Here is a 17,889-nt window from a genome sequence, read left to right as displayed (position 1 = left end):
CCTCCTTTAATTCTTTGTTAAATCGAGTCCTGTATCAGCCTCTCCATTATCTTGTCCAGGCTTGATGTCAGGCTGACAGGCCTATAGTTACCCAGGTCATTCCATTTACACTTTTTAAATATTGGCACATTAGCTTTCTTCCACTCTTCTGGAAATTCTCAAGCATCACACAATTTAGTGAAAATCAATAGGTGTGATTCACATCTTCCTGAGATACTACTGGAATGGAAAGAGTAATTTTACCCTATGAGGAGACTACACCTATTTTTGCCCCAAATGCAGAGATATTTGTTGAACACTTCTGTCTTTTCTGCATTAGTATTGATAATTCTACACCGTTTCCATCTAGTAATGGACCAATATTATCTTTTTTCTCACAATTCTTTTTTGTTCCTAAAATACTTAAAAGCTCCTTCTTATTGTCTTTAATTATGCTGGTCATAGATTTCTCCTTGAGTCTCTCTGCTTTCCTTATCAATTTTCTACAATACCTAGCTTCGTATTTATAGTCATTGCTATCAACTTCTCACTTCTCCATTTGTTATTTACAGTTTTATTTTTGTAGCTGCCTTCATTTCCCTTCTAAACCAGGTCATATTTTAAAACCAATCCAGCCTCCTTCCTCAATTGCGAGATTGTGCCTTTTTGGGCATCTATTAAGTCCTTAAACAATTCCCAATTATTCACATTCTTCTGATTAAATTCTTCTCCCAGCTGATTTGACTCAATTGTTTTCAGCTTTGTGAAATAAGCCATGTCAAAGCACTAAGTGTGTATGTGTATACACACACACACACACACACAGTGCTTTGACAGGGCTTATATATATATATATATATATACTAACTGGTCTGGACTTTATTCCGTTTACACAATATAAATGTGATTAGTCATGATCACCTGCACCTAAGCTACCATTAATTTTTATTTCTCTAATCAGTCCCTCTTGCTATTGATATACAGGCATATGGTAAATAAGGTACAGGTATGGATTAATTCAGTAATGCAAAAGTCTACAGGTCCCAAAACTGTAAAACAATAGCTTAGCCAAACTACCTAAGGCCCAAGGCTTAAAGACTTGACATAAATAACTAACCAGTAAATGACCCTACATCGCAAGATAGAGTGCTGTAATAGACAAGTGTTGCTAAACTGCTGACAGGTAACCACAAAATAACACTGTATATCAGCTTTAGATATTTTAAGTTAACCACAGCAGCATTTGTCGAACCATGAGAATACCATGACAACTAACTGATTAATACTAATAAACTTGAAGTAAAAGGCCTAGTCACTGATGGGAAAAGGGCACCCCAACGTTAGCAGGGTAAGGAAAAACAGATAAGGAAAAGAGCTGATGCACATACTGAATATGCATTAGCCTTAGTTAGTATTAGCATAACCTCTAATATAGGGTGGCACTTGGCCCATGGACCTGGAGCCTACCAAGTGAAGGACCACTCCTGGGTCATCTTACTACTACAAGGTTCCCTGGAAAGGATGGTATGAGTAGGCAAATTCTGGATGCTTGTATTATATCTGTCTGCTTTGCTACGTCATAGTGTTTGTGATATTGCTGACTGTGCTAATAAAACTATTGCAGATTCAAAGGTCTTGCCTAAGTGTGGGTGTCTGTCTTGCATACCTGGGGGTCCTCACTCCCAAATTAACTGTGATGCTGTGGCCGATCTAGAGGCAAATAAACCCTGCCAAACCACGGAATGTTAAATTGGAAACTCTAAATAATACCTGATTACACAACATTACTTGTCTATACTAGGTGGAATCCCCCTGTGTCGGTTGCAATCAGCTTTTTAGTTTGGAAATGGTCATCTACAATATTTAGAAATTCTAAGGATGTTTTACTACTGGCAATACAAGACCTCCTGTATACGTAATTGAAATTGAAGTCCCTCATTATCACACAGCTTCCCCTGCCCCCCCCCAATCTATGCATTATAGTTAGGGGTATAAAAAACCAGTCATCCTGTTTCCTACTGTGATTTGGTGGTCTGTAGCAGACACAACTAATACCCCATTTTGTGTTTTATCTGTTAGAAGGTTCATCCATAACCATTCAAGGTAAATATTTTCCCAAATCATCAGTGACTCAGAAACAGGTAATGCCATTTTTCAGAGTGCCACTCTTCCTCCCTTTTTGTCCACTGAGTCCTTCCTAGACAGGTTATAACATTTATTTTAACATTCCAAATGTGTGAATCATCCCACCATGTTTCAGTAATATCAACTAGATTGAATTTATACTCACAAATGAACAATGCCAAATCCTCTTGTTTGCTACTGAGGCTCCTAGCATTGGTGTACAGGAAATTAAAGAATCTCTTCTCTTCACATCCTTTGGTTCCCTGGTTAATTTTGTTCTCAACTTCTTGATTCTGCACTAAATGAGTTCTCATATCTTTCCTCTTTTTACCCTCCCATTGTGTTATTTTAGTTTAATACCCTCCTCACTACTCAAGCCAGCTTGTTCTTGAGGTGATTGGTTCCGTTTCTACTGAGTTCCCTCTTCCCATAGAATAGACTGGAACAATGTTCCCCAAACCAAATCCTATACCACTTACCTAACCAGTGATTCATTTTAAGAATCTTCTGCCTTCTGTCTCCCTTTGCTCTCGAGACAGGAAGATAGCAGAGAAGATCGCTTGGGACATTGTCCTTCAGCATGCTTCTGAGTTCTCTGAAGTCATTTTTTATCCGTGATATATCCTGTGATGCAGTGTCATTAATGCCCATAAATGGATCCTTGCCCATTAACTTCAGAAATTCCTCCAATATCGTGTGAGCGATGTCTTGGTTCTGGGAAGACAGCACACCATCCTGTTGTCTGCTTATCCTTTGCAGAATGTTGTTTTGATTCTTCTGAGTGTTGAACCTCCAGCAAGGATGGACAGACTTTCTTGGACAGTTGAGGAAACTCTTTATGGGCAAAACTGATTCTTTGAGGTTGGGCTTAGCTACCATCCACAGGCATGTCTCATACATCTTTCCTTTCCCTTAGACCCCCTGGTTCTTAAGAGGTATCTTCCACAGTTTAAACATTGAGGACCTGGTATCAACTTGAAGCAGTGGCAATCCTGGAGCCTCTGCCAGTCAATCTTGATCTCTGGGCCATTAAAAGTCTGGCGGCACAGCAGGGATCAGGCAGGCTTCCTACCTGCTATGGCCCCTGCTGTGGCCGCTCCCGGAAGCAGCTAGCAGCTGGCACATCTCTGCGGCCCCTGGGTGAGGGCAGTGGCTTTGCACGCTGCCCCCGCCCCCAGCACTGCCCCTGCAATGGGAGGGAGGGACGGCCAATGGGAGCTGTGGGGGTGATGCTTGCAGAAGCGGGCAGCGCACAGAGACCCACTGCCCCCCTTTCTCCCAGGGGCTGCAGAGGCGTGCCAGCAGCCCAGCTGCTTCCAGGAGCGGCATGGGGCCATGGCAGGCAGGCAGCCTGCCTGAGCCCCGCTGCACCGTTGGCCGGGAGCTGCCTGCAGTAAGAGCCTCCCAGCTAGATCCTCCACCTTGCACCCCCACACACACATCCCAACCCCCTGTCCCAGCCTGGAGTCCCCTCCTGCACCCAAACTCCCTCCCAGAACCCACACCCATCACCCCTCCTGCACCAGCTTGGAGCCCCCTCCTGCACCCAAACTCCCTCCCAGAGCTTGCAGCCCTCACTCCTGCACCCCAACCCCATGCCTGAGGCTCAGCCAATGCACACCCCACAGTCGAGAATGTTATGCTAATTTGTGCAATTCCTGAAGGATTTTGGATCTATAAACCACAAATGACACTAATAAAAAGTAACATTCATGAAATGTCCAGTGGATTCTATGAGATTAGGTGCAGTGTGACCATCTGACCCCTGCACCCAAAGTGCCTCCCAGAGCTTGTACCCCTCACTCCTACACACCAACCTCCTGCCCCAGGCTCAGCCCAGAGCCCCCTCCCATACTCCGAATCCCTTGGCCCCAGCCCAGACCCTGTACCCCCTCCCAAACCCCAACCCCCTGCCCCAGCCCAGTGAAAGTGAGTAAGGGTGGGGGAGAGCGAACAACGGAGGGAGGGGGGAATGGAGGGAGTGTGGCGAGGCCTCGGGGAAGGGGCAGGGTAGATCCTGGGTTGATCTTAAATTCAAAAAGTGATCTTGTGCATAAAAAGGTTGGAGACCACGGACTTGAAGCTTTTAGCTGTATGGAATTCCTCCTGGTTCTCTTCTCTCTAGTAACCACAGTCCACCCATCCTCCTCTGTCTCCAGCTGTGAAAAATGCAGATCTGACCTCTTGCCTCTGATAATTTTGAATGGCCAGACCTCCTTTCTGACTTCCTGTCTCCCCAACTCCTTGGTGGCCAGCTTCTTTCCTCCTTGAACCTGGTGTACTTCATGTTTCCTGCACTGGGCTGTTTAGGAACTCCTCAACTTCTCTGGTTCTCAATAATGTCTCTATTTGCCTGTCCAATCCAAGAAGCTTTTCCAGCACCAGCTTTCACTTCATGCGTAGTAAGTCCCTTCTGGCTTCAGGCAGGAAAGGAAACAAGGCACATCCATTGCAGGACACCCACAGTTCCATCGCTGGCCATCTTGAAACTGCATGTAGGAGCTGAACCTGGAAGCAAAGCTTTTCACACTCCTGCTCTCAACAACCTCTGAAACTCTATTAGCTGCCTCTGTTTGTGGTTCTCAAATTCACCCAGGAAGATGCTCTTTATCCCAAGTCTCTCTCTTTAGCTATGCAGCCTGTCCAGAGAGAAACCACAGATGAAGCAAAAGCACCACTCACTACGCACCACTGCCTCCCAGGACAGAGCCCAGGCTATGCCCTCCAAAACTCTCCTATTAGCTGCCTCTGTTCAAGTGATAGCATTGTGAAAACCCAGACTATACCAATGCAGGGTACAGCATTTCAGTGAACAAAAGACGGATTAAACTAAAGGAGAGGGGAAAATATATGTATACACACAGACACACATATATACACACAAATAAATGAAACTACATGAAAACACTATTAGGACATTTTTCTTTGGGAATTTCTTATAGTGCTAAATCAGAGTAAGAATAGGTAGCAGACTTCTTAAATCACAGGAACTAGAAAGTAAATAAATAACAATATGTTTATTCCTACCTGTTTTCCAGACAAATTGATGATCTTTCCTGGCTTCCAAATCAGTTGTTTGTAACATTGAGAGCACAAGTAAAAGCAAGATATTCCTCATGCCCCATGCCCAATGAGCAGAAACCCAGAGATCCCTCAGAAACATAATTCAGTCTCGTCGTCTTCTCTAGTCCTAGATTTGAAAGAAAAAGCAAATTAGTTTGCTAAAAATACATAGTAATAAAGCAAAGCAATCAGTCTCAGAGTCAGTGCTACTCAGTGTACATTGCACATCCTCTTCTGTGGTGCAGAGTCAGTTACATGGGTACTTTAGAGATGGTACTTGTAGAGATGTGTACTTTTAGCTCTGGAGGCCCCTGGTTCAATTCTAGGTGTCAGTCAAAATGGTGGCCATTACCAAAGCCCTCAGTGAGTTCCTAAAAAGCAATTTGCTAGGGTCTCTGCCTTGAATTTTAAAGCTTTCACCACAATATGCCATGCGAGAGACTTATGCAACACTTTTTTCTCTCTTCAATCTATTTATCTTTAACATGCCCATCACCATGATATCTGGTATTTTATAGTTAAACAAACCATGAATGGCACAGATTCAAGCTGCAAAGTTCAGCTCTGGATATGAATCCCAATTTCCATAAAGCCAAGGGCACTGAGACACAAAATCTGGGTTGCCAGTTCATCTCTGCATACTGTATGTAGATGATATAGTTTAAAAATGGCATTAGAATTAAGAACTGAATTTTGATGTGAAATTGAATGTTCGAGTTTATACTATGTGTATTTCTCCTATAAGATTGGCTTTTGCATTTATATTTCCTGAATTCCTACATTTGTAACCGGTCATTAGTTCCACATTTCATATGTCAAAGTTTCCCTTCTGGGACAGGGCAAGCAGAGTGATAAGGTTCTTCTGCAGCATGTTATTGTCATCATTTATGTTATTGGCATCATTTGGTGCCTTTCATTAAAGTTATCAGATATTAGAAGTTTAGTTCTGAAATTCCATTACATTTCCAGCCTTATAAAAAAGCAGCATTATTACAATACATAATACAAGTATGGTTCTTGATAAGAAGTCAAAGATAAACCTGAAAATAGTGGATAGTGGATATGCACTAAAACTTTTAATTCGGAGTTTATTGAAATTACTCAAACAGTTTCTATCATGATAAACTCATGTAATTATAGTTAATCAGATATTTACTAACTGCTGTGGAGAATACAGTGTTATATCTGTTTAGCTTAATTCATTTTTATATTTTAGCTGCATTACAAAACCTGTAAAGATATCAAATTGAGCTTTTACACAGGCAAAGTAATGCAGGCAATGTAAGACAGTTGCATTCATGGACTCTTCCCAATGTTTTCGGGTTAACTTTAGGACCTAGACTTTCAAGTTCAAGAATAAACACTGCACCCTGAATTGAAGGGAAAAAAAGCAAATCCTAGTCCCTCGTCTACAGCTAAATCCTAAAGTTTACAGGGTCAAAGGACCATAAGTGGCCTTGTAAGGAAGTTTGCACTGGGCTAATCAAGAAGCCAGCCAGGCTTGGTATAGAAGTGAGGCATAGGGGCTCTTCACCCTACTCTTTGGAAGGATGTGGATCAAGTGCATTGCAAATGGGATGACTTCAAGAGAGAGAGTGACACACAAACACACACACATCCCCCTCAATTCCATGCCAGTGGAAGCTCCAAAAAAGTTTTTGTTCCATTTCAGAATGAAAACTGCAAGTTTCAGCCAAAAAGAAATTCAAAGGGAAAAAAAAAGATAAGAAACCAAAAGTGAGAGGTGGGGCTCTCAGGATTTCCAGGCTCCCAGCTGCTGAGTCAGAAGCCAAGCATTGTTTGGAGCTGGGGTTCTCAGGGCTTTCAGGTTCCCAGCTCCAAGGCAGGGAGCCTAGAATCCCTGGCACAGCAGGGCTGTCTCAGAGCTGTGAATGTTGGATCCCTTGTCCTGGAGCTCTGCACCATGGAGCTGCCCCAAAGCCACAGACCCTGGAAGCTGCAAGAGACCCTGAGCTCACTAGGCAGCTTTCCAGCATAAACTTGCCTGTGATTAGACTAGAGTTCATCAAACCCACACTGTTCTTGTGAAACATTTCGGGTTTGGCAAACCAGCATTGTCTGGTGAAGCTCTGCTTCACAGGAAAATTTTTGGCCAGCTCTAACACTAGGCCATGCTGTAATTAACTCTATGCAACTATCACTCATCTGGACTAATCCTCACTTCACAACAAATGTCGAGGGGCACCGCTTCCCCTAAGGTCATTCCCAGCATCACAACCACCATGACTGATACTATGTATGACAGATGTCCTGGGGTGGGAAGGGGGGGGGGAATTGGCAGGGTTTGGCAACATTGGTTCTGTGACATTCTGTATCTTGGGGGGAGCACCCTGTAACCCCCATATTCCTCATTTCTTTATGATTGTGAAGCATGACTTGTAAGGTATCAGGGGAAAGGTTATGATCTGCTGAAAGTAATTTCTCTATCCATATATGTGTATCATTAATACATATGAAGTTATGAGAATTATGTTGTATGGTTGTCACTAAAACATATTGTAAGATGGGGATTCAGCCAGATATTAGCTCCCCAGAGGCAACAGCAAGGAAAGTAACCAACGCCTGGGTGGGGTGTCAAACAACCCATCAACCACCATTGTCCAGCCAGGGAGCTACAATGCAATGACTCACCTGCATGAGGCCACACCAGGGGAATTACTCACCCTGGCCTGGAGACTCGGCAATGCACTCAGACATGCCTGGACTTGTTTTTTCCAAGCACATGGACTGAGGGTATAAAACCAAACACAGGGGGCCCATGCTGGGCCTTTCTCCTTCACTCACCTACGCTGCAAGCAACAAGGACATTCTGAAGACTCCAACTGAGGGGACTGACCCATGTGTACTATGAACTGCAATATCCAGTAGTGTGATAAAAACTGCTTAGTCTAGTTGTTGCCCAGTCTAATAGGGCTGAGAGTTTAGACTGCATGCTTATATTTTATTTCTTTTGGTAACTAACTCTGACTTTTTTGCCTATCACTTAAAATCTATCTTTTGTAGTCAATAAATTTGTTTTTTTGTTTGTCTTTACCAGTGAGTTTGTTTGAAGTGTGTGGCAAATCTCCTCAGGTTTTGCAAAGGCTGGTGTATGTCCACTTTCAATTGATGAAGTGGCGAACCAATTAATATATCTGCATTGTCCCTCTTGAGCCGTGCAAGATGGCATATTCTGGAAGTACAGTGCTGGGAGGGATTTGGCTCTGGTGCCTCTCTCTGTGATTCATGAGTGGCTCTGGGAGCATTCATGTAATCTAGCTGTGCGTGGAGCATCTACATGCGGTTGTGCTGAGTGATAACAACACCTGGAGGGGTTTGCTGCTGGTCATTAGCAAGGCATTGTGAGAGACGGCCCAGGCTGTCCCCCAGTCCCAGGCTGCACCCCGGGGATCCCGTCACAGGTTCCAATCCTACAAGGAACTTAAGCATGTGCTTAAGTTCAAGAATGTAAAACATCTCTCTGAATGCAACAGGACTGCTCAAACTTAAATTTAAGTAAGTGCTAAAGAGCTTTACTGGATCAGAGCCAGAGTGCTCAGCATTTTGCAGGATCATGCCCTGTGCGGGCACTCTGCTGCTGATCCTCATGAGACCTCTGTAGGTCCAAGTAGGGCTCTATACACCTGGGACCCAGCCAGCCCTCTACATTGTGGAGCTGAATAAGGCCAGGATAGGGACTTTAGTGAAATATCTTCTAGTGGAAAGATAAAGACCCTAATGCGCAAATCCAAGGAAACCTCAGACAACACTCACCGCCAGTTGTGTTTTATTTTTTTAAACGAAAACTCAGGGAGCACTCATCAGCAGCCTTTTGAACATACTTTCTCCAGCTCAGAATTGGAAGGGTTAGTGGGTAGCAGTAACTCCCCAAGGGTAGGAGACTCCTGCCCTAGTCAGGAGGCTTGGCATCTGTTAGTTCCTTGAGAAAGACTACAAAAATAACAGCCTGCTGTTGTCTGAGTACAGAGATTACATTAACTCTGAAAAAAAAAGACCCCACAGGAATAAATTAAAGACCCTGAAACTGATTCCCATCTCGCCTACACCAATGTAACTCCACTGAGTTCACTGATTTACACCAATGCAAGTAAAATCAGAATTTGTCCCTATATCTTAGTTTGTATAACACAATTTGAAACACTAGCAGTTCTGTGCAGATATGATAAAAAGTTACAACACAGGCAACATATGCCATTCACAGTAGCATGAATAAATTACATTATGAAGGCCACCAAGATTTCACATCAAATTTAGTTACTGAATATCTCAAACTTCCAAATGTGAAGGCATAGTTAACTGTGAATTGGCAAATACAGAGGGGAAAAAATCTTTAGTTCACATTTAAAAAAAATAATTTACAGATTATTCAAACTATTAACTCTGATCAGCACTTCATGTTCATGATTTATTTTCCCTATAATTATTTTTCCCCAGATGAGGAATTTAAACTTCAAATCACAACTGAAATTTTAAAAAAAAAATTTGTTTTCTCTCCCCCAAAATTCTATTACTGTATTTTCTTTTCTGGTTACTTCTAGGTTTCTCTCTCCACTTACTCCAAAATTTAAAAAGTGGCCCATTAGGAGAGGTAACAATGATTTATACAGTCCACAGTTATCCAAGACACCTCATTACCTAAAATAATCTCATGCCCCAACACTACATATGCATTGATCCTATAAACACTTATGCATGTGCTTACATTTTAAGCACAAGAAGTCCCACTGACTTCAGTTGGACTATTCACATGTTTAAAATTACACATGTGCATAATGCTTGCAGGATAAGGGCATCACATTACACATTCCCTTGATTTTTCCAGCTTATTCAATGTCTTTTATGACATCCTTATATCTATCTGAGTATCCTACCCATACTGTATTTTCACACCACGACAACAGCGACATAGAGCCCAATCCTGCAAATACCCACATCGGTACATTTCTCAGGACATTAAAATCAGGACTTGTCCCAGTCCTACACTAGTATGTTTGAAGGATCAGGCCCAGAGTGTTTACGTTATATTTTGACCTGATGTTAAAGATCAACCAGAATGTGAATAAAATAGTTTTCATGCACATGTGAAAGTAAAGGTTCAAAATTTCATTTTCTTTTAAATACCTTCCACAAATGGACATTACATTGTAACATGTATTATCATAAACACCAATGTCATCTGATTAGTGAGCATGTATTTAAAAAACAGTACAGTAAAGATGGCTAACTAGTAGGAAGTTTATTTTTGTTTTTTTAATTCTTTCCTACCCACCTACCTCAGATAAAAAATGAAAATTTACCCAACAGAATACAAGCTGCAGAAGCCACCAAGTACAACAAAACTACCAGTCCCTTTAGAGGTGAGCAGCTATAGAGCACATCAAGGGACTCTGTTCTCTTTGTATATTAAAAATTCTCATTTGGTTATCAGACTCCTGGATTTTCTAGTGAGAAATCAGTGAACGTTGCCAACCAGACTGGCTTTCCCTGTACAGATGAACAGCAAGATGGAGAGGCTGTAATGAAACTTGCTGCCCGCTCCCACTCAGATAACCAGAATGCTAGTGCTTGCACACCCAGAGCACAAGAACCAGAGTCCCAGCAGTGCTAGACACTCTTAAAGCAGCAGGGTATCTGGCACTGCTGGGTACCCAAGGCTATGCCTCTTCCTGTTCTCAACACCAGCCAGCCATTAGTGACCAGCACTGGAGGAAATACACAATGAATGCACCCTGTTACAATAGTGTAGTAATTAATGTTTCTGCATGTACCCCAAAGAGAAAATAGCTGAGATCGCTACCACTCGTGCAGTATCCCTTCACACTCCTTGCAGTGGCTTCTGAAGTCATAAATCTAGCCCTGTTCTGGATGAATTTGCACAATATTTGTTACTGAACCTGAAAATGAACTGGCTGAAGTCTGAAAACCCAAGTCAAAGAACTTAATTCACCTTTGTCATAAGGAAGTAAAATTCCCTTTGAATTCAGTAGGAGTTGTGCCCACTTCAGCCATGGTTGAATTTGCCCTAGTATTTTTCTTTTACAATGAGAGCTGGTAAAACTATTACATTTAAAAAACATTATGTAACTAAAATAAATCAGCACAATTTTAACAACAATAGAAAAAGCACTTGCAGGTCTCATATCTGACCTGAAAATCATTTGGCAACTGTCTAGCACAAAACACTTTAATGATTATTCAATTCTCTTAACAGAAAAAACAAAATTAAAGACAGTAATAACAGTTTGCCTGAAATGCAGGGAAGAAACTCATCACTTATTTATCCTAAGATTTATAGATTCTCACTTATCTTGACCTTTCTGAAATGTTAACACCCTGTACTATTAAACTCTGCCCTGCCTTCTGCAAAAGGTATTATCCAAAGACTAATCCTATTTGATTCCTCATCAGCAGATCATAGCTTGAAATAGTACCTGTCAAACCACCCTTTACATGTGCCACAGATAACCTATGGTAATCAGCGGATCAAAAGTCTTCAGATAAAGTTATTCTAAATTTTACAAACACTGAGATTTACAGAAAAACTAAAGACAAAATAATGAGCTAGACTGTGAATTTACAACCAGCCCTGAGTAAGCTCTGTACAGACATGTCCACGGAGCCAGGATCTGGTCCTTCACTATTAGCTATTGTTTTGTGTGCATGTGTACATGCACGCACACAATTTTTAATATCATGAGAAAATTCTAAGCTCAACCGGAAAAAAGGTTTTAAGCCCATATGATTTATACACACATCATCAATTCTTCCACTGCTGACATATTGTAGAGGAAGATAGTCTTGTGGTTGAAGTGCAGTGACCTAGATTCTATTCTCAGCTTTGCCACAGACTTCCAATGTGACCTAAGACAAGTCACTCAGGGCCAGATTCTGCCACTTGTGGACTAAAGTACTACTAGTCCCACTGACTTCAATAGAACTACTCAGCAAGACTAAGAATGGCAGTCTGGACCTTTGTGCCTTTGAGCACTTTGAGATCCATGGATTAAAATGCACTGTGTAAAAGTGCCAGATTTATAGATCTACAACATTAGTTGGCAATTACTTCTAAATGTTGCTTCTTAATTGGTTATTTATATAAATCAGAACATTAAACTGCAGAATACTTAATGTAGTTTGCTACAATGATTGTGAGGGTGAAATATTCTTAAAAGAACACACAGTGCTAATAATATATCTGCATCTGGAAGAGAACTTTTGCAAACAATTAGGGGATATATAGTCTGAGTCAGTCTACTCTGGTGTATTACCCAGAGTAAGTCATACCATTGCACTGTGTCTACCCAAGGGTTTGCATCCATGCAATTACAGTGAGACAGCTATACCAGTAGCTGATAACTCCAATGTAGACAAGGCCCAATACAAACTACAGTATTTGGTTCTTTTTCCATTTTATAACATAGAATCATAGAATATCAGGGTTGGAAGGGACCTCAGGAGATCATCTTGTCCAACCCCCTGCTCAAAGCAGGACCAATCCTCAATCTTTGCCCCAGATCCCTAAATGGCCCTCTGAAGGATTGAACTCACAACCCTGGGTTTAGCAGGCCAATGCTCAAACCCTCCCCCACGATCAGTGACTCCTTTTTAAGAATAGATGTTTAGCTGCCAAAAAAAGCGCCACTATAAAAGTTTTCGCTACCTTTATTATTTCTAAATTATATCTGTAAATTCAATAGTGCCTGCTTCTTGTTCTGCAACTATGGAGGAGACTGAAGGATTACATAAAGTAATGCTTAAAGTACCAACAGTAAAGGCCATTGTTGCACTGTCACGGAAATGCTTCTGAAATTATATTGACCTAATTGGGAGAAACATATAAACCCAAAAATCTTCCTGTTTTCTGTCATGAACTTTGGTTTCAGAGTGCATCCTGGCAACTTAATAAAGATTTACATTTAGAAAGTTTATAATTAAACTTAGATAAGTGGGTTTTAATAAAAGATATCTCTAGCAAGGGACCCCAAACAGATGCATTACGAATATGTTAAACACCAGAGAACGAACTTTCCATCAGCAGAATGGTTTTAATTAAAACAGCGATAGAACGCAACACTTCTGTGAAATGATACTGCTGTTACATCCAGTTCATTGTAAGTACTTACAATACATGCTATGAAAAAATACTTGACTGTCAATAATAGACAGTATATATGATTTTAAACTTCCCTAAGCAGTCCAGATCAACAGGTCAGTTAAAGAAACGCAACTGGAGCAAAACTTAATTCATCTGTATGCAAGCGTATATATTATATTACATTACATCAACAACAACAAAACCCTAATTTAAAAGAATATTAAGGTTGCAAAGTCAAGAATTCAGAAGTTTTATCAAAATGCTGGCATTTCCTGTTTTAATTACACAATCTTATAGTATTTTATCCACAGGAACGTTGCCTTATTCAGCACACAGAATGTTTGGTGCTCACTGAATGGTTACCGATTTAATATTTTTTTATCCTCGCCATTTAACGCATGGCCACATGCATTATTTACTGCACGCCATCCAAACCCTGCACTGAATACAGATTTATTTCCTCATGGACTTTTCTATGGTGTTATCATTGTTGTATCTTAGTGCTTTACAAGCATTCATGAATTTATCTTCACAACATCTCTGTTGTATTATCCTTCCCATTTTACACACAAGACAACAGTAATTAAGGCCAGAATTGTCAAAAGAGTGTCCAGTTTGAGAAACATAGGGACTCATTTTTCTGATTGAAATTGAAAACAGGGTCTTATAATGGAAAGTGTCAGAGAATACTATTTGCACTGTCTTTACTTTGCACATTGTACTTAAATTTCTGAACTGTTTGTTTAGTACAGTGATAATTAAATTTTCCCTGAAGTTTCCTCAGATTATAGCAAAATTAATAGACATAGAACGTGTAATAAAAATACTCTGAAGATGCCAAGACAAGCAAAATTTTGCATTCAAGTACAAACATTAGGATTTCTTTACGAAGTGATGCTTTGATGTATAAAAAAAAAATTTCAACAGGCTAGTGCCCAGACTGGGTCTGTTATCAGTTTAATATCTGATGCACCTTTTAGCACTGGCAGACTTATGGACTGGATGATCCAGTAAATCTTCCCCATCTCTAACCCATTGATTTATAATAAGAATAGTGCCCATAATTGTGCTGATTCTGGAATACTGTTAAAATTGAATTAACAGGACAAAGGGAAATATATCTAGTTAACACTACCCTTCCATCTCTATTTAACTAATAGGTTGTGATTTGCAAAGCTTTTGCTGAAACAATGTTGGGTCTCATTTCATTAACAAAACCCTGCATATAATGCAGATTTAACAATTACAAATACATTTTAAAACTAAATATTTGAAAGAGTTTTGCCCTTCCAGCTGAACCTGGAATTCAGAATTCAGTACAGCACAGGTCCCCTTATAAAGGGTCATAATCCCACACCATGAAACACACCAAAAGTTTCAAAGTCATCAGTTACAAGGCAGCTCAATCTTCCTGCCCAAATTTTGCCTCTACAACAGCAACCCTATTAAATCACTTTTAGTTCATAAAAGTTCCGTTGTTTTACTGCAATAATTTGTGCTTGCTTTCTGACATTTTATTGGATGTTAATATGGGTAATACTGGTCATAGGAAATTTCCCCCCCCCTCCACTGTAGCATGCCCATCACAGAGTTTGCTAGTCTTAAATGCAATGAGTAGCAAGCACAGCGGTTGATTTCAACCTTATTTAAAAAGGGGAGAACCATATACTTTCCCCGTAGTCTTTAAGAGCTTTGCAGGATATAGCTGAATCAGAAGAAGTCCTCCCCCAACCATTTGATAACTAAAGGAGCGTGGTTTGAGCCACCCATTTCAGAGACAGTTGGTGTCAGTTGCAATGACAAGTCCCGCAGCCCACCTGCAAAAGACTTGGCTCTAATATACTGTTAAAAGGACAGATACACACAAGGCAATCTAAAATGTTATGTTCTACATGGGTGTGGACAACAGCCAGAACAAATGACTGCATGTACATGCCCAGCTACCTGATTCAGGAGATCAGATACAGAGATCCAGGAAAATTTTCAGCAGCACTGGAACAATTATTATAGTGGCGGTGCTGAAAGCCACTGAACAAGCCTGTAAGTCACTTCAAGCCAGGAGGTTCCTGCCACACTCCCAGCACCACCACAGTTCTAGCACCCCTGAAAATGCAACCATTTTTACTTGCAATTAATTGCAGGTGAAAACATTTGTGGGTATAAAATTGTATCCCCAAAATTGGAGATAACTGGAAAAAAATCTTATCCATAATGTGCTACTGCAGAGTTATAAATGGCATAGGCCATCTTCAATTCTTTTTTAAGCTATAAAAATACTCAATTTTGCTGCAATGCCTACATTTTAAAGAATAATATGGTCTCCACATTTGAATTTTGCCCTTATTACTCTTTCCTTTCCCACTACCTAGTTTTAGGCCAGACACAAATTCGGTAATATAAACAGACACAAACACATCCACATGATAAATTCTATTGTTTCAACCACTCATTTCTGAAGTGCTGAAATAAACATTTGTTCCAACGCATGCTCTGTCATCAGATGTTTACCTCAATACATTTAAGTATCAACCTTCAAAAAGGGCAAGGATTGGAAAACCTGAGTAGCACTCTGTAGGATTCAAGAAATTGACAGGTTCTAGAATAGACCCATGCTAATCCACACACTAAAACAAGAGTCCCAGCAAATAGCAAAGTGTTGTAACAAGCTCTCATATAATTAAGGCTTCACTACTTCTACAAAATATACTTTACAGTAATAAGTACATTTACTACCACATTCTGACATTTTACTCTAAATAATTAAAGCTAGAGGTGTCAAAATAAATGAACAAAGGATATTCTGTGACTTACGTTGGTTCATGCCCTTTCTTTTCAATTCCCAACCCCTAAAAACTTAGCAATTTGCAATAGGTCTTGGAGTCATTAGAGACAACTGGTAATGGTATACTGCACTAAGACAAATGTGTAAAGAGGATTCTACTGTGAAGTATAACAGTGCTAATAACAAAAAAGTCCAGAAAGGATATTGGAACACACACACACGAACTCAGAGAAGTTGACAGACAGGGGTGTGAGCGTATGAGTGTGTTAGGAGCCTAGAGCGGACCCAGCATTCTGGCCACTAAGGGTCTTTCTACACTGCAATGAAATACCTGTGGATAGGCCAGTCAGTAGACTAGGCTCTCAGGTTACAGGCTGCAGGGCTATAAAATTGCAGTGTAAACATTTGGGCTCAGGCTAGAGCCTGGGTTCTAGACCCTTCCCCTTCGCAGCTCATATCATTCTGGGCTGTATTAACTAGAATATTATGTCAGGCATGGGAGGCAACTTTCCTGCTCTACTCGATACTGGTGACTTTAGGAAAGATGTGGACAAATGGAGCAAGACAAGGAGAGCAACAAAAATTATAAAAGACTTAGAAAATCTGATCTATGAGGAAAGGTTAAAAAAATGGGCATGTTTAGTCTTGAGAAAAGACGACTGAGGGGGACCAGATAATAATCTTCAAATATGTTATGGGCTATTATAAAGAAGCTGGTGATCAAAAGAAATTGATCACGTCCACTGAAGTGAGGACAAGAAGTAACGGGCTTAATCTCTAGAACAAGAGATTTAGGTTAGATATTAGGAAAATTTCTAACTATTGGTATAGTCAAGTACTAGAATAGATTATGAAGGGAGATCATGGAATCTCAGTCTGGGGACGGGGAGTGGGGAGAGGGTAAAACAGATTAGACAAATACTTATCAGGAATGATCTAGATCAGCGTTTGTCAAATGCAGCCACCATAGCCATGCGGCCAGCAGATTTTTTTTGCAGTCACCTGCGCCTCCAAAGTAGGGTTGGAGATTGGGGGCAGGGTGGAGGGGAGAAGCACCACCTCCCTGCAGCACCCAGCTATTGCTCCTGAATAACTGCTATCACGGGCTGTGAGATGTGCCACCTTGGTGTTGGCACCGGCGCCTCCAGCAGGAATCAGCACCCTGCACCACGCAGCATCCTTGGGGTCTCCGGGCAGTGCCTCTGGAGACATGCAGGCCAACGTGCACGGCACCAGAGATGGATTGTGACAGTGGAGGTGGCTGTAGTGTTCAGTTGGCATGGCACCACGTAGGCAGCTCCCCCAGCCAAGGCATGGCCAGCCTGGGACTCCATAGGCGATTGGTGAATCCCTGACCCACCTTCCCGGGATGGGCGCTCGATGAAGGGCTGCAGAAGGCAGGGACAGAGAGATGGGTTCATCACAGCAGCCACCAGCAAGAGTTGGTGGCTGCACTCTGAGGCCACAAAAAAAATTGTTGTCAGAACCCCATCTAGGTATACTTGGTCCTGTCTCAGCTCTAGAGGGTGGACTAGATAACCTCTTCAAAACAACGAGGAGTCCGGTGGCACCTTAAAGACTAACAGATTTATTTGGGCATAAGCTTTCGTGGGTAAAAAACCCCACTTCTTCAGATGCATGGAGTGAAAATTACAGATACAGGCATAAATATATATTGCACATGAAGAGAAGGGAGTTACCTTACAAGTGGAGAACCAATGTTGATGGCCAGTTTAGTCAGGGTAGATGCAGTCCACTCTGAATAATTGATGTCAATACCAAGAGAGGGAAAATTGCTTTTGTAGTGAGACAGCCACCTCTTAAG

General features: G+C 41.3%; 1 protein-coding gene across 2 annotated transcripts in view; it reads right to left on the bottom strand.

The window, feature by feature from the left end:
* Positions 1-17,889, bottom strand: part of THSD7B (thrombospondin type 1 domain containing 7B) — a 484,955-nt gene that overhangs the window by 397,834 nt on the left and 69,232 nt on the right. For both annotated transcript variants that reach the window (XM_074967286.1, XM_074967287.1), the window contains exon 2: positions 5,131-5,293. In XM_074967286.1, the coding sequence (XP_074823387.1) occupies positions 5,131-5,266 (136 nt within the window). In that variant the 5' untranslated portion in view covers positions 5,267-5,293. The remainder of the gene's footprint in view (positions 1-5,130; positions 5,294-17,889) is intronic.

Source organism: Natator depressus, chromosome 11 (assembly GCF_965152275.1).
Source record: "Natator depressus isolate rNatDep1 chromosome 11, rNatDep2.hap1, whole genome shotgun sequence".
Classification (NCBI taxonomy): domain Eukaryota; kingdom Metazoa; phylum Chordata; order Testudines; family Cheloniidae; genus Natator; species Natator depressus.
The sequence above is the reverse complement of the archived record's forward strand: the minus strand, read 5'-3'. Positions and strand labels throughout refer to the sequence as shown.